The sequence below is a fragment of the Arctopsyche grandis genome, chromosome 6 (genome assembly GCF_051622035.1).
Source record: "Arctopsyche grandis isolate Sample6627 chromosome 6, ASM5162203v2, whole genome shotgun sequence".
In the NCBI taxonomy this organism is placed as follows: Eukaryota; Metazoa; Arthropoda; class Insecta; order Trichoptera; family Hydropsychidae; genus Arctopsyche; species Arctopsyche grandis.
In genome coordinates, this window is record NC_135360.1 from 18,078,689 (window position 1) to 18,096,754 (window position 18,066).

An 18,066-nucleotide genomic window follows, 5' to 3' on the forward strand; every position below is an offset into this window, starting at 1 on the left:
CAATTCATGAATTTGTAATTGTTATTCATTTAATAAGAAACTAACTTAAGCAGCTGCTAATTAATATCCTCTAAACATCGATTTGTTAAAACGAATTGAAAAAATAAAATTTTAATCTATAAAAGTTATACATATATGTATATTTGTAAATAAACAAATCAAAAAATGAGGATCAAAGAAAGTTATAGGGAATCAACAAAAAGATCACATTTCAATTATATAAATTCACAATATAAAATTGCATTAAACAGATGGTATATTTTGGTAAAAAAAATTACATCAATATAAAAAATCATAGTACACAACTGCAATCAGCTAGTAATTTATTGCAATATCTATTAAGCAAAATTTGTTCATTTTTTTTTTAGGATTTTTAAATCAAAGTCGTATTTTTATTCATACAGCAACCAGATTATTTAAAAATAGAAATAACAGTGAAGAAATCATTAGAAAAACTACTCTATTGAAAATTTGAAATACATATTTAAATGAATTAATAAATAAAATCAATAAAAATTGGGCATTTAATAATGCTTCTTTAATGGAAACACTAAAATAGACAAAATTACGTCAGAAGAATATTTTAATGGAGGTTATCATTTGTGGTTTGGATTCTTGCGATTTTATAAAAATGAATTAGTCATCAGTCTCCGAAGCACTCTCTGCGTTTTGTAACCAAACAAGCCAACTGTTGACCTGGAATAAAGCGTTGCCTTTTCCAGGATAGGCATCGGTGATATCCTCTTTCCACATAACAAAAGCGTCTTCTTCACAAATTTCATTGTCATACAAAGCCATAAACCATTTAAGCAGCATTCCTAAAATAAAATAATCGTAAAAGCTCTTTATTAGCATCTTTTTATTTCATATTCATATTATGTGTGAATGAAATATGACCAACCTTTTGGAAAATTGAGTGAGAAACAGTACACTTGGAGAGAATGAAGAGCCATTAATTGAAGTTGGAGATTCTGATCCAAAAAGGAGCGTAAAACTGGAGCATATCGTTCCAATAATGCACTCTCTTTTTCAGTTAATGTAATAGTTTTAGTGTTGTCTGGTAAAGTGACAACAGCAACACCCGGTGCCACAGCCGATTCCTAGAATTGTAGAAAATATTGAATAAAAATAACTTCTCAAGAGTTAAATGTTTCTGAAGGTACAATAAAAAATCTAACCAGAGTTATATATTTGATCAATACTGTTACAAGAGCATTGATAAAACCAGGATCGGCGTGATAAGATACATCCAAATTCTCTTTGATCCACTTGTAAAATTGATTTGGATTTGGGTCGGCTTGAAGTTGTTTCGACAATTCTGCTTGGATGCGCAGCAATGGGAATAAAAATGATAAGCTGCGCTCTTCTAGAATTTCAGCCAACCTTTCTTTAGTGCGTTCACTTGTAGGTAATAAAGACATGAGATTCACCTGAAGGGAATTGTTATGTACATGAGATAAAAGTTTTAAAATACTAATTGTTTACATTAATTCATGTTATTGACTTACCTTACTGCTGTTGTACAATTCAGTAAGAGGTTGTTTACCAAGAATTTTATTCATCTGCTGCAATACTAATAAGAACAATGGGTAGTAAGCACCATTCTCTGTCAATGACGCTATTTCTGCTAATGTGATCAGATTCTAAAAAGAATAAAGATAATTGAATATACATATATATTCAACTTAATTGTGTTGAAAAATGTAAAATTCAGTATTGTACCTGTTGTACAGAGTTGGTAAGTAGTTGGGCAACTGCAGTACCGATACGTGGTGTAGATGCCTCTCTTTGCGATATAACACCAGCAAGTGATCGGAAACCTTCAGTGCAAACTGCTGTTGTCAACAGAGATTCCTTTTTCAGACTCACCAAAAATTCAATACACCTCTCAGCTTGAGGATCTAAATATTAAAAGATCGCCAGATTAGATCGTTGCACAAAAAAAATATATTGAATAATTCAGAACTCGATTAATTACCCGATTTTTCCAAAGCATAATTAAGTACAGCGAACGGTACATCCTTCACCATTTTGTCAGGAATCTTAATGTCATTGTAAGCCGCCAATGCAACTTTAATAGGATCATCATCTGGCTTTTCTTCTTTTGCTTTGTCATCCTGGTTCTTTTCATCATTTGTTAAGTCATCCAAAATAATAGTCACTTTTTTCATTACTTCTTCTCGACTTGGACCCTAAATAAACAACAAAATGTTATAGATTACATGAAATAAACAACTTATTTTCGTTAATAAAAAAGATACACCTACCTTGTCTTTCTTAGTTTTACTTGCTTTATCAGCGGCCTGTTTTATTTGTATAGAATTATCTTTCAACAGTGATCCCGGTCCACTTTGTAAATTAGCAGCAGAAGATTTCGGAGGAATGGGTAAGAAGTCATTCATACCACCACCTCCCATATTAGGTCTAAGACCACCTGTAAAAATGACAAAAAACAATTAATCATGGTGAAAAAAATCTCAGAATGATTGCAAAAATGCGTGCATTAAAAATACCTGATTGCGGTGATTGAAGAGGTAAAGACTGAGGTTTCAAATTGTTTGCTTTATAAAGTAGAGAATTAGCAGCTGGTCTCATTTGTAAATCTTCTACAGCACCTGGTAGTACAACACTTTTTTTGAATCGAGGTGCTAGCTCCTTATTATTAGCTTAAAGTATAAAGCGTAAAATTAATTGACTCTGGATTTAATAAATAAAATGAAAATCGTTTAATAAATATATTTAAAAAAGCAAAATGATAATTTGCTTCTATAACATCATATTCATTATAAACAATCAGTAAACAGATCACAAGTGTGAAAGTTCATTTAAATTGAAATTTAATCAGTCAACGAAAAATCACAAATACTGAATACGTTACCGTTACTGTTGTTTTGATGCTTATTGAATCCAGTTCCTTGCTGCCTTTGATTATAATTATTAAAACCACCGCCGCCGCCTCCTCCTCCCCCTCCCCCACCACCGCCGCCACCACCACCCTGATTTCGATGGCCTCTGTAGCCATCTCTGTTTTCACCTCTATTACCCCCGTATCCATTTGACCCATATCTAAAAAATAAACAAAAACACTCAAAAAACAAATCCGTACAAAATATTGTTAACAATATTACGAACTCTATATAAAATACTTACGAATACTTATCGTGATGCGAAGGAGGAAGATGTATGAGATTGGCATTAGATGAATTAAAAGATATAGGAGATAGCAGGATATCGTCTGCTCTTGTTTTTAAATTGTGACGGAAGAGGGAATCACCAGCAATAGAATCGTGACATTGCTGGCGTAGGCGTTCCGAAGCTCCGCCACGACCTCCGTAGCCTGAACGTAGGTCTTCGTCTCCACGTAACTGTTGAATGGGCACAGGCCCTTCGATGGAGTTCGCCTTTCGGGGCACCCATCCATTTTTCCTCAAATCTATCAAGTCACGCAACATAAAGCGGATGCGTGGTGTCAGCTTTTCACACTTGGATAATGTCTCCATGCGTTCAAAGTACTGATCCATGAGGCCACGTGCTTTGTCCGTATCCAGGATGCGGCCACAGGTCCTAAATAACTGAGCCAGGCATTCCAAATCCTGTTGATCGAGAGCTTGTCTCGATTTCTCCAGGAGTTGAAGGATACATTTTCGTACAATGCTCTCCGGTAAGATTTCCAACTTGGCAAGTTCTCCAATAAACTTAATGTTACCGAGCATTTTTGATTTTGCAACGTAGCGCTTCTCCTCATCTTCAGGGGAGAGTGTGCCTCCATGTTGATCGAATGTATTGGTGATAGCTGATCTATTTTCAAATTCGGTTCGACACTTGTTGAGAAGTAAAATGCAGAAGGTGCAACTTTCGTTTGTTTTCTCAAAGTTGGGTACTTCTTCGGACAGCCTTTTGCACAATTGTGCATACATAGACGAATAATTGGGCTCATCTAAAGCTTTGTCGAAGATCAGTATTATGACACCTCTGATAATAGTCTCAGTTTCGAGCCCTATATTTAATAAATCATCGCTCAACTTTTGAAACTTTTCTGGTGTGAGTTTGTTAAGGAGACCTCGGACCTAAAATAAAAACAAGTCTAATAAGAACACTAAGGAAACCATTTACATATTAAAATCTGAGAGATAATAGCCCATACGATCATTGAACATACATCATATACGAGAGAATTTTGTTATGAACATTGCACTTATAAAATGAGTAGCATTTGTCACGGGTACAAAGTTCAATACGATATTCAAACTATTCACATACATTGCAAAATGTCAACTTCACGTCTACCATTGAATTCGGCCCACATTCTATTGTATGAATGAATACAATGACACCTTAGGTGTCTGACAAAGCATGGCTACACACACCAGCATGTCAACATTATTTTATTACACATTAAATAAATAGCTGACGACACGAAACAAAATGTTCTTTGTAAAGTATTAACTCATATCTTAATTTGCATTGACATTGCAATTTTGGAACTAACTCTATGTACTGAGATCTTGGATATCGATACATGATATATCCGATGATAAATCAAAGAATATTACTATGTAAGGAACTATTTTGGTTTTTATATAAGTTTTTCAGTAAAACCGTTTTCACAAATAGACACAAGGGCTGTGGAGTCACTTCAAAATTTACTGACCCACGACTCCTTCTCCAACTTGAACGATGTTAGTAAGTTCGACTTTTCTTGCCAACGTGTAAATTTGTTAGTAATAAAAATAATAACGATTTTCAAAATTTAAATACAAAATTAATTTAAAAAATCACTAAAAATTATTTGTAGTAATAAAATAGATATAATTAAAAAGTAAATACATTCAGTGTGTGTATGAATTTCATAATTTAATAAAATAAAAAATGAGAGTAAAAGTGAGGATTAAAAAAAAAAGTATGAGATGGAGGAAACAATCGGTTTTTGCCACATACATCAAAATACGCCCAAATCAATGATTTTATTTATAATGTAATTTAAATTCATGATTTTTATAAATTTACTTCAGTAAAATTGGACACTCCAATTTACACATACCATAATACTATTAATTAAAAATAAGAAGGAGTTAAGAGTCTTGGTTGATTTTTTACGAATCCAACTCAGCTTGAAATGTTACGACTCTGCGACTCTCGACTCCTTAGCCCTGGAATACACAGTAAATTTGAATATCTTGAGATACAGACCTTTCGAAAAATGGGATCATTTTCTGATTCAAAGGCGAGGGCATCCTGGTGTCTGAGAGTGGAGGGTGGGACCCAGCGTCGTTTGGCGGAGAGGACTAATGTCCTCTCCGAGACACGAACAACTGGCCCCTCTTGCCTGGGGCTCTCCGTTTTGCTGGCGTAGTACACACCAACACAACCACTCTCCGACCACTTTATTCTACACGTGCGTAATGAGCTCCTTATTAGCTGCAGAGCTCAATCCACCGAAGCGGCCTCACAGAGGGCTGTGGACAAAAAAATACAAAGTCAATCAAATGAAGAAAAAAAACACCAGGTGACAGTGACCCGAGAACGACCCTGGAAGGGGTCATCGTCTCGAGAGTCGCCCCCGCCCGTCTAGACGGACACTAACCCCACCGACCCCCTCTCCCGTCATCTCTCCCCTTCCAAATACCCGAAATAACCGCTACTTATCAACGAGGATCATAACTACGTTTATCTCGCCATGACGCGTCTATCCAAGCACATTTCCACGTAAACGACGAACAATTGCGCAGCATTACAATAGACTCGTAACGCAAATTAGAAAGCGATGCACCGCTCTGATTTACTTAAACGATCCCAGAGAATTGAACGTTATGTGAGATAAATGCGAAGAAATTTGGAATACAATTCAATTGACGTCATGCCACGTGCTGAATTCAATCTAGGTATTAAGTGATTCGTAATTGACTTCGTTCTAGAAATCTATAGCATTCATTTAAAATGAGACGTGTTCAACACTTTCGCAATTGTTTACGATCTAAATATATATACACATATATCGCGCGCACAAGTTGTGACCCCACCAACGAAGAATAACGTCAACAAAGAAACGCAATCGCAAATATTCTAGTTCAATCTGAGTTTACAAACATACACAACATCATCACAAATACACTGAAAGGCCGAGAACGCGACTTTATTTCGCACGATGATGATGCCGAGAGCGACACTAAATTATGCAATGTGTTTCTTGGCACGGTTGAAAAACGTCATGAATTAGTTCGCGAACTTTTTCCACGTGACTTCCGTGCTTGACCGTGAAAAAAATTTAAGAAAACTCGCAATCGCACTTGACCAAAATTGCCGGTCAATGAATTGCGAAGTCTGCCGACGTATACAAATCCATTGTTCAAACTTCTTGCAACGAGGCAAATTACGCGTTGGTAATTTGGCAAATGTCTATAAGAAATTATCTAGAACGGATGACTCACATTAGCATATTTTCATCTGCTGTGCAAATAAATGTACGAACGCCTGCAAAGGGTAAATTTCAAAATGTTTATGTTGAGACTAGTCGATCGGCAAACGTAAATTAATCCATACATTACACATTTAATATCCCAACCAATGCATAAACAAAAGGTATATATATATTTTTAACCCTTTGACTGCTACAACGATAAATCGTTGTTTTGAAATCGGCGAAGATTGCTACGACGATCGTTGTTGACGTCATTAATTGTCGTATTTCAATACTTTCTTTGAGCCACCAGCGCATCAGTGGCACGACACATTTTTTTAATATACGTATTTATATTTATTTTTCAATCAAGCTTTATAAATATTTATCAATTTTTTAAATAAAAGCTCTTCAATTTCGGGTTCATCATCAAAGTAAATTTCGGGTTCATTGTCAATGTCATATAAGGAGTTATTACTTGGGAATTGATTATTGTCGATAAATCCATTTTCAGAATCAGTAGAGCTGCTGATTTGTCGAGTTCCTCGGCGAGGAGCTATTATTTCGCTTTCATCACTTTCACTGTCCGATATCATTTTGCAGAGTTAAAATAAATGGCAAAAAACAATAGAAATCCGCTTTCAATTATATAGGTCACGAGACGTCACTCAATCAATCAAATGCAACTGAAATGCATACAAAATGTTTATGATACATGTTGAAAAATTATTTGATTACTAGAAACTTCGCATCCTTGTGTGTCTCGCTCACACGTACACAATTAAAACCAAGAAAGAAAGAGAGAAAGACCGCTACCTGTTTCGAATATATCGCATGTTGTAAGGATACATCGATATCTAAAAATAGATTATTGAAAAGAATAAAGCGTCGGAAAACAATTGTCAAAACTTATTTAGTGTATATATGTAGGTATCTCTTTCGCACGCACGCATGTAAAAGCAAGACAGAAAGAGAGAGCACGAGTCCACGACTGCTTCTTAAAAATGTATATAAAGTATTATAAAAATTACGAGTGTTCGGCGAAGTATGTAAAAAAAAATATTATATTTTTTTTTTTTCAAAATAATTACAAATGTTAGCATTTTTCGCTTGGACATTGAAAAACCTCGTAGCAGCCAAAGGGTTAAATAACATTACAAAGAGAAAGACAGCAATGGATTACTCACTATTTTACTGATTCAATCATACCGACCGTATAAACAAAAAAAAAAAAAAAATACGTGTCATTATGATTATTCAAAATATAACTTGAAGTTAAATTCCGTTAATTCGAACTCGTTCGTGGTAACTTGAGCTGTTATCTTTGTAGATGTATGTACATATGTATGTATATGAGTGTACCTATTTTATAATTAATCAAATTAAACGTAAATATGTTACAGTTCAAGTGTTCACTTGGATTCGTTCACACAGTCTATTAATTGTAGTTGAATATTATACATCAGGTATCAAATGAAACCATTAGCTGTCAAAATGCCAAGTATTTGAAATAGGAAATCCTGTGAAAACGCCCATTGCAACGTTGCTATAATTCCCGTTTCCGCTGATATTTAAAACATTTTAACCCAAGGCATGCGTAAATAATAGATGGAGCAAACGATTAAGAATAGTTAAAACTTATGCCTAATAGTTCGTCAATTTGTTATTTTATGTACAGTATATAAGAACGGACACAGTGGTACGCGGCACGTGTTTTTTTCTAGACAGTTTTGCACATGTAATAAAAACTGCCAACACGCCTGATTCATGCTTTGGCGATCCAGGCCAAAACTCACCTTGAGTGTTTTCGACGATCAATAACGGTGATCCCATATTTGAAGAAATGTAGGAGAACTTGTCGAAATAATAAGATCGTACGAATTAACAATGACGTGTCGTACCGTACGATTCTGTGTGCCTGGACAAAAAAGTATGTTCATGAACAAACGAGATGCATACTTGCGACTGTAACCAGGACCGGCTCAAAAGTGCAAGAGACTTGCCCTCATTTTTTTCTTTTTATGATTATAAAATTGAAAAAAAAATCGATTTCTTTGAATTTATAAAACAGACAAGAAAGAAGCTTTTCTAAACTCTTAAGTAAAAATCAAAAATCAGTTAAGATCATCTATGAATCTGGAGCGATTAGGTGGTTTGGCTATGATACCCATTGAACGAGACCTTTTAAAACATCTTGATATAGAAGAATTGATTACAAACCAGCAAAGGCCAGAAAATAGTTTTTATTTGAAAAATAGTTATGGTCACAGCGTTCCTATAGAAATGTCCCTTTTGGAGTGATTGTGTAGGGGGGGGGGGGGGGGATTATGAAAAAAATCTCAATAAAAGTTGCAGAAAGCACTCATACACCAGATCTAAAAGTATGTTGTATTCAATAAACGAAATTCAAATATTCAAATATGCCACTAACTACATCTGTAGACTTGGCAGAAAGAGGTACACGCGCCAAATCTCTCAGTAAATAAAATATTTTCCGAGAATTTCCCCATTACGAGTTCTTCCAACATTGTATAATTCAGCGAATTTACCCGCGTCACACATCCAATAAACAGGTTGAATCAATTGGAATCAGCGTTGCGCCAATGCGGCACCTTCTGCACGATGCAGCTAACAATCATCGCGCATAAAACAAGCCAGAGTTGATTCCAACGGCCGAGAGAAGAGCACGTGAGTCACCCACGAAACCGGTCAAACAGAAACACTCAAGAATTTTAAAATTCCACTCACTAACAAGCAGCAGGAGTGTCCACTGCTATATTTCAGATGGAGCCTTGTAGACGCGTGGGTGCTAGTGGGTAGAATGCTAGACTATGGGCGAAGAGAGAGAGAGACCCGGCTAGGTTAGGTGGGCCTGCCTAGAGGGAGGGGGCGGGACTGTAGGGGTAGTAGGGGGTGTTCGGAGAGAAGGAGGGGTGGTAGTCAGGGGAGACATTTGCTACGGGGGAGTCAGGGGGCCGGATCGATAGGGGCGCATGAATGGACGCCCCTGCACGTGGAGGTCGCGGCGCGGTCGTCGACCTCCGGCTACTGCCCCTCTCAATTACCCGAGGGGCCGTTGACGCTGAAAAAAGGTTGCGGACCCCGCAGAAGGACGACGGCCTGAGCCCACCTTTGTCCTAGCTCAGTCGTCGAACTCGCCATTTGCGTGCTAATGCCGAAATATTGCACTGAACGGAGTCCTTCTAGATGAGTTGTGGTCAAAAAATGCGGCGAATGTACGATCGAAAGCATTACAATGTGATATTATAGCGGTCGATAGCCTACGGCGTACGTGCCGCATTGTGGCACGCGAAATCACTGTGTCCTGACCTGAAAGGGATCAATGCAAGCTCACTAAAAAAATCGGTAACTATTAAGTATAACTTTACATTAGCGGACGCCAAACTTTTCAGGACGAAGGCCAAATAAAAATATTTGAAGTACATACATATTAGGAGAACCAGATTCACCTTTTTTTTTAGTCTTTATAGCATACGTGTCGTAAAGTGGCACGAAAATTACTTCGTGTCCTGGCCTGAATGGGATCATTGCAAGCTCACTAAAAAATAAATTCGGAAAGAAAAGCATGAATTGAGATTGGTCTCTGACTATTTAGGACGAGGGTCAAATATAAATATTTTAACATTAATGATATTTGTAAGATTTATATCCTAAAAAGTGGGCATGGATTATGTTCTGGTCCACAGGCCGTAATTTGTAATCATCATAACTAGACTTTGGCGCTGACTTCGTGCTTTTAAAATAGCAATAGACATCTACATTACCGTACGAAGCAAGAGAGCAAAAAAAGCACGGTTGAAAATAGTAATTGACAATAGTGAATCATTCTATGTGCAAAAAGCAACGTCCGAATGCCGATTTTTGGAGTTATGAACAAAGACGGATGCTTTTCGCACAAAAAACGGTTCCCTGTTGTCAATGTCTTATTGTTTCCATATTTTTTTGCTGACTTGCTTTGAGCACTAATGGAGCGGTTTATTGTTACGTTAACTAGTGGCTCCGATGCACGAAAATTCGTGCTTGTGGTTGGTAGGGAAACACGCCCGACCGCGCGCACGCTTCACGTTTCTCCACCAGAGGACGCGTCGTGTCGTCTCGCTCGCTCTGCCGGTTTATTCAGTATAGTTTCACTAAATGCAAAAAGCACTATTATTTCAAATATGAATAACTATTAATATCGTCAGAACGAACGGCTTAGCCAATTATAAGTACATATATACCCGTCCCTTTCGGGTGACTTTTATGTGAAGTGACAGAAACGAAACACTTACAACACATTCTGAGATGCTAAGCGGAAGTTATTGAATAGTTCAAAACAGCAGCATTCACGACAAATTTATAGCAACATTCACCGCATTTTTGAACAACCGGTCGTATATACATATGTATAAAGCTGGTGATATTGATCGCCTGGTTCCGCAATCGTCCTATGCATATTACTTCCGAAGTGCAGACTGCATTCCGGGTGCAGATTTGCACACAAGCGTTCAATAGAACGCTACAAATAGTGCAAGTACGTACGTATGTATGTATGTACGTACGAAAAATCAAGAATACATACGTGGTTTTGTAGATGCGATAAAATAGGCAAATTGGCGTTCCGAGAAATGGCATTAAACAAAACGCAAAATTATTCGATTTCAGTCCACTGAATGCGAAAATATGATACCAAAATTTTTACAAATTTTCGCCTGTGTGGAACTGGAAAAAAAAGAGTACACATTAGAATCGATGTTAATTCTTTTCTTTTAGTTGTGATGTAATGTATGAAAATTCCGCAATATATCCAAATACTGCAAACTCTCCTCAAAAAATGAAAAAAAGGGAAATAAAAACAATGAAATTGTATGAAAATATGATATAACGCCCTCTTACAGTTTAATTAGTTTTTAAGTATGTCATATTTATTCCACTTTTTTACTGAATCGATCAAGTATGGTATTTTTACTAATCAACCATAGGTGGATTGACTGCACGTTATTAAATTTAGAATTGAACGATTCTATTGTTTTACAGAGGAATAGTAAAATACGATTCATTGGATAATTTTTACTTTATCTATGTACGTAGTAACAATAGATGAAGTTTTGTGATCATGCGAAAATTCGAACTCGAGATTTTGACTGATTCGAACTTAGAATCGATCACTGATCACGTTTTCATGATCTAGTTTTAAAATAAAAAAACCACAGGTTTCTACAGTAAACTGAAATTATTTTCAAAACTGAAAAATACATATTATTTCACACAAAACGGTAACTTGGCATCAAAAGCGACTGGCGAACGACGGAAGCCCCACAACCGCAAAGGGTTACAATTAATTATAAAAACAATGAAAGCATTCTGGTCCAACTTGAATTGCGGCGACATACATATCAAAACTTTAAACAAAGTACGAATTCATATGTAGCACTAAAATTTGAAAATTCGATTTGAAAATCAGAAGTGGCAGCTCGACACCGACGGAGTCAAACTAAATAAAAACTTTTAATAAAAAAGATCGTATGGTTGATCCGCTGTAGGGACGCACATGCTGTCCCTTACACCGCCTCTCAACCAATAGCATTTCGTGCAGACAATGGAAAATTGTAAGTGCGAAGTGCTATTAGTCAAGGTGGGGTGAAAGGGACAGCATGTAGGTTTTATCTAAGTGTCTTTCTACAGTGGATGGACTGTATAGACCAATGTATTTTGCCTGCACGGAAGCGAAATTTAGGCATTGAACACCAAAATTCCGCACAAAGACCAATGCACACAAAGTATGGAACGCTGTATGCTCGCCATGACGAGGAGAGATAGAAAACGGAATATATGGGTGAGAAGTATGACAAGGGTAATTGGTATAATGGAGAGACGAAACGGGCAAACACACTGAATCTTACGGCATGCACATGCTAGTGGCTTCTATCTGGGAGGGGCATTTAATTCGCACGACCTTTTCTCCTACATTTCTTCAAATATGGTAATCACCGTTATCGATCACTGTCAATAAAATGTTAAAATATCACCGCAAACACTCTAGGGGGTGAGTTTTGAGAAGATCGCGACGGCACAGTCTGAGCATACCAGCGGTATTTTTGCATGTGCAATTCTGTCTTTAAGAGATTGAAATTGTAATGGCTAGAATGGACAAAAAAAGTGCTCGATTAGTACCCGAGTGTAAAAGGGCGCAAGCAAGGAAGGCCACAAGAGGAGATGGGTGGATGAGAGTTGCCGAAAACAGAGACGAATGGGAGCGTGTTTCGTCCAGCAAAGGAGGGCGAAAATAAATGCGATTTAAACGCGAAATCAGTCGAATTATGAACTGATTCCGACTCCAGCCAAAAAGCCACGACTACACAGCCCTGGAAAGAACTGAAAGGTCGCGCAACAGAGCCCACATTCAACGCAAACAATCTCAAAGGTGAAAAAAATGACCAACTAACGAACGCCTCGTAAGCACCCATTGTTGGTGTACTTTTTCTTATTTTGGCCATACATACATACTACTGTCGAACTGCAACATATCGAGGCTGCGACCTCGAGGCTGACGATTCTTTTCCGAGCCGAGTGCAATCGGGAGATGTGCACCGACACGGCAATGCGAGCGCAAGGGCTACTAGCGGGTTAGTAGTAGCGCGTGCATAGCGCGAGGGGGCAAGAGACAAGCCGAGGTGTAAAGAGCGCGTGAGAGCGAGACGACAAGCGGGAGAGGGGGGTTGGGAGGAGGTGGGGGTGTGGTTGTTGGCCGATGAGCGCATCGATAGAGCGCAGCCGCAGTCTCAGCCGCTAAACCAGGCCAAGTTTTCGCAATGACACACTTTACGAACACTGCTGAAAATCGGACAACACATGTACACACACACACACACACACAAGCACCACATTTTATTTTTTAAAAATGTTCCAAAAACGGACATTTCAATTAGGTTTAGAGCATAGCTGTTCAGATTCAGATTTTAAAAATTGAATATTTTCTTATACATATACCGTACAAAGCAAGAGAGCAAAAAAAACATGGTTGACAATAGTATAGTTCAGAGCATCGCAACCTGGCACTTTGATCTAACGCGTGCGAGCGAGATCGCGCGTGAGGGAGAAAACCGTTTTGTATGTAGGGACTAGCTAGCGACTGCCGATAGAGTACATATGAATGTGGATGTACGTAGCTGACAAACTCCACGAGTCGTAAACAACGTGTTCCGCGAATATCAAATTGTTGCGTGGCTCTGGTATAGTTGGTGAACTGTGGGAAGACACTTGCTATTGGTCGAGATGGGGCGAAAGGGACAGCAGTGCGTTTTACCTAAAGCTTAGACCGCACTACACTGCAGAGACAGAACGCGGCCAAATATTGTTTGAATGAAATTGTATGAGATAGAACGCACTACAAGTGGTGCGTCAGAGTTGCCTTTTGTACCAACTCTGAAGTGTTGTGCTGCGTCGTTGCAGCGCACTGTCGCCTAGTGCATCAGACCTCAAGCGTCATCCTACAACGGATAACGCTTAGTGAATATGTGAATTGACAATAGTGAACCATTTTTTGTGCATAAAGCAATGCGATAAAGGGCTAATTTTTAAATATTTCTGGCGACCAACATATTAGGGTGAAATCACATAGAAAAGAACGTGGCACATGGTTTTTTTTTTTTAGATACTTTTAAACATGTGAAAAAAATGCAGAGCCCCTAGCACATATTCAGGGCACGCCGTTCCAAAATAACACCCTGGAGTGTTTTTGGTGATATTTTGATATAAGCTTGACAGTGATTGATAACGGCAAATCCCATATTTGAAGAAATGTAGGAGAAACTTGTCGAAATAATAAGATCATACGAATTCACAATCAACTGGGAACGCCCTTTCTTGACCACGTGCCGTTCTGTTTATGTGTTTTCGCCCTTAGAGTGGCGAATACGTATGTATAGGGAACTGATTTGATATCTATGAATAGTCGAATTCTTAAAAAAAAAAAAAAAATAGTCCTTAAATGTTCAATTTTAATTAAGTCAGGCTTATTCAAATGCGTTTTCATCACTGCTATAAAGGAACCTTACACGCCCACTAATGGTAAGAACCAGTGGCGGCTCGTGAGAATTCAGTGGGGGGCTGCAGGGATGAAACGGGGTGTAGTAGCATGTTGACCATACCGGTGAACAAGTGCAAGCAAAAATATCATGAATATGTATTATACTGGGAGGGCTGCAGCTCACAGCACACACGAACGAGCCGCCACTGGTAAGAACACACTTAAAAGTGTTCACAGGACGTCCAGGTGACTTCCAGCTGTGATAAGCGTGTCTTCATGTCATTGCTTATTCGTAACATCTTGTAATTTCTTCAAATTTGCGAGTCACCGTTAACGACTACTCTCAAATCTATGTCAATACAAGGATAAAACACCACCGAAAACCCTCCAAGGGGTCCAAGAGTTTTGGGAGGATAGCGACAGCATACTAGACATATACAAAAACAAACAATTCGGATTCGATTCTGCAAAAAATTATTAAAACTACATGAATGATAATTTCATTGATTTTTTTGTGCAAAAATGCCCAATCAATCAATATGACTCAAAATTTTGCAGCGAATAGTGTATTCTTAGCAATGTGCTAGAAACATGACTCACTCTAGTTAAAGGGGATTGCCAATAAGTTGCTGATAAGCAAAATTTTGTTAAAAGCATGCATACAAACATTTTCAAGTTTGAAGATTGCCACATTGGACCTAAGCTGACCTCAAATAATTGTTAAAACAATATAAACCTACTTTTCCTCAATAGACTTGGAAATAAACAAACAGTTCTACAATGAACTCTTTGAAAAGCGACATCAGTAAACCCACATTCGCTGATGCATCTTTCAAAAGCGTGTGGAAAGCGAAGCGCTTTATGTAGCAGTTGTTAAGTCAGTTTATAGAAAATGAAAACGTAAGCAATCTATAGAATCATCAAACAGTTGATAGTTTTAGTTTAAAATTCTTAATTGTAAAATAATTCATTAGCAATTTGCTATTTAATAATAAATAATAATATTTTTCTTGTTTTTATGTTTATATAAACGTACCCTTTAGTTTGATGTGACCTAAAAAATGGACGTATTTATAGAAAATGAGGTCATATCGAATTAGATGAACCAAGCTGCTGTTTGAAAATTTAACCCTTATTTTTCATTGTTGGTAAAATATGAAGTCATATTGTAAATTTTTAAAACATTCCATGTGTCTATTGTACGCTAGCATACAATAGACACATGTCTGATTTAGATCAACTTAAAGTGTATTGTATAACCAGACAATATTCTAATGTACGGAATATATTTGTAAACGGAGAGCTGCTTCTGATTATTTTTTCGTGTTACAGTGTGCTATTTACACATATTCGTCAGTTCAAGCGACAAAACAATTTTAAGAAAAAAAGTGTAAGATATTCTATACAAAATAATAAACGATCTGGATAGCGATTGCATTGTAAAAGTTCTGCTATATTCGGCGAACGATTGTAACAATGCTTTTAAATATTAAATCAACATGGAATGAATGAGAACTATTTACGTATACAATAGTGTATTACTTGTATATTAATCGCGATCGAAAGAGAACGTTTATTACCATATCGAACAATATGTGACTCATCGACGATACGGCAATTTTTAAAGAGTTTCAAAAAAAAAAAAAAAACCACAAATGCAGTCACATTCGACGAACTTCGGATTTTAATAGAACCGACTGTAATGTTTGAGGTTAGGTTTCCGTCGCACAAAGGAAACCGACGTCGACGTTCGGGAGCACGTCCGGAATGCGCAATTTGACGGAAATTGTGCAAATTTCGAGTGGAAAATTCGACGAGTGCGAAATTGAGAGATGACGCGTTTGAATAACGGCGAAATTGAAATTACATAGAACAATCGGTGACAGGTCGCCGGGCTATTTCGAGAAACGTCACAATGGCGCGTCCTTCACGCCGAGATCGACGACCGCAAATCCTGAATGGTGCGATGCGGCATTCGGACAATGATTTTCCCCGTGTGGAAATGGAAATGATCGAGGGGGCGTAGCGGGAGGACGCGCTCGCTAACGGGACGTACGTGCATTTACAGTTAGAGAGAGAGAGAGAGAGAGAGATAGAGAGAGACGAATGTATGGGGAGTGCATAGCGCTGTCCCTTTCCGATTTTCCGCGTCAAAAGGGGGCGTGGGAGCGGCTGGGGGATGACGAGCGAGGCGGGGTGAGGGGAGGCGGGCGGGCGGGGAAGACGCCGAGGCTCGCGCCCCATCTCGCCGATGGCGAACCTGCGAACCTACGAACCTAGCGTGGAGAAATGGAGTGGAGTAGACGCTATCGTGGCCAATGGTGGCACACTGGTAGAGTGGTGGAGTGGTGGAGCGGTGTAGCGGTGTAGCGATGAGGCAAAGGCAGCCGCCTGCCAAACAGTACTAAAGAATACTCACGGGCCGACCGCGACGGCGGATAAGCTCCTCGCTACTGAATCGCGACTCGCGCACCGCTGCAACACTACACCACTCGTCAACTCGACCGTCTCTCTGCGCCACTCCACGCTATTTCTAATTACGCTAAAATTCTTAAAATGTTTTTAAACGTCTCACCTTGTCGGAAGCTTTCGGCGTGAGTGCCGTTTTGAAATGTCGAGTGCTCTGAATGAGCATCCGGTGGGCGGGCGGGCTGATCGGAGCGGGGCGGGGCGCACAGGGCCGCCAACTCATGCGCTACCCACGCGCATTAAAAATTCATCCGAGTCACATAATCATTATAGTGAAATTTCAACGATGTAAATTGTCGCACTTTGTTATTAACTCTTAATTCTTGGCGGTTGAGCGATTATTTCAAATCGCGAAAGATTTATTCGATTTTTTCGATAATTACGAGGAGAGCCAGCTGGGGGTTTCGCGTAGCCTTGGAAAAAACCATTAGCCCAAAGTGATCAGCAGTCTTCGGCGGACGAAGGGGCCGAAACAGAATCCTATTGTCAATTTCTATTTTTAACCATTTTTTTGCTCCTTAGAGAGCACAAAAAAAGGTTAACAATAGAAATTGACAAAAGAAACGCGCCGGCGCATTCACGCGCCGCGCTTTAGTGATTACTGTAGTCACCGGACCCAGAAGGTGCCGCGTATTGTTCAAAGGTTTGTAAATGCATTGTTAAAGGTTTGCCGAACCTTTTTTACGAAGGATTTACAACAATGGAACAATGGATAGCACTGTGACTATCCGGTGTCTAGTGATCAGACGTCCCATCGATTGTACGGGACTGTCCCGGATTCGATTTGTTCGAAGGGTTGCAAACTGGGAAGTAAAAATAAATAAAGAGTACATTTTTCAAAAACATTTCATTTTATTAAAAAATCACAATCGACAATAATTATTTCAAAATAATATATATAAAAACGGACGCTATGTAAATATGTGGATATGTTTGTGACGGGCCGTCGACCAGTATGGAGATTTGAAAAAAAGATTTTAGAATGCCAGGATGTACATATTATTAATTTTTATTATATATTTATTTCGATTCCTTTTTCAATTCAGTTCCAGATCCAGATTCTTTTTTCAGTTCCGGATCTGGATTCCTGTTTCATTTCCGATTTTCGATTACTGTTTCAGTTCCGATTTCGATTAATTATTATTACATTGTGACTTTATTTTAAATCATG

At 38.3% G+C, this 18,066-nt stretch overlaps 1 protein-coding gene across 12 annotated transcripts; it reads right to left on the reverse strand.

Moving 5' to 3' along the window:
* Positions 1-599: 599 nt before the first annotated feature.
* NAT1 (N-acetyltransferase 1) lies at positions 600-17,136 on the reverse strand. Of its 12 annotated transcripts, none has more exons than XM_077433239.1 (12): positions 17,002-17,136; positions 5,191-5,456; positions 3,151-4,067; positions 2,879-3,066; positions 2,514-2,615; positions 2,268-2,434; positions 1,979-2,192; positions 1,723-1,901; positions 1,509-1,643; positions 1,179-1,430; positions 902-1,100; positions 600-818 (listed from the first exon to the last, which is right to left on the reverse strand). In XM_077433239.1, exons 3-12 carry the CDS (start codon positions 3,915-3,917, stop codon positions 637-639), a joined length of 2,385 nt encoding a protein of 794 aa, XP_077289365.1. In that variant the 5' UTR covers positions 3,918-4,067; positions 5,191-5,456; positions 17,002-17,136; the 3' UTR covers positions 600-636. The 12 variants fall into 12 exon arrangements, with proteins under 12 accessions (XP_077289365.1, XP_077289358.1, XP_077289356.1 ...); XM_077433232.1 differs by having other exon boundaries at positions 2,514-2,666; XM_077433230.1 differs by having other exon boundaries at positions 2,514-2,666; positions 16,846-17,039.
* Positions 17,137-18,066: the final 930 nt, after the last annotated feature.

Bases quoted from the DNA above. Each gene is read 5' to 3' on its own strand.
- NAT1 (XM_077433232.1), bottom strand. From the start codon at position 3,917: ATGTATGCACAATTGTGCAAAAGGCTGTCCGAAGAAGTACCCAACTTT. The intron at 2,193-2,267 runs GTAGGTGTATCT...TTGTTTATTTAG, and splicing joins GTAAAACTAAGAAAGACAAG to GGTCCAAGTCGAGAAGAAGT. The intron at 1,431-1,508 runs GTAAGTCAATAA...AATTCCCTTCAG, and splicing joins AATTGTACAACAGCAGTAAG to GTGAATCTCATGTCTTTATT.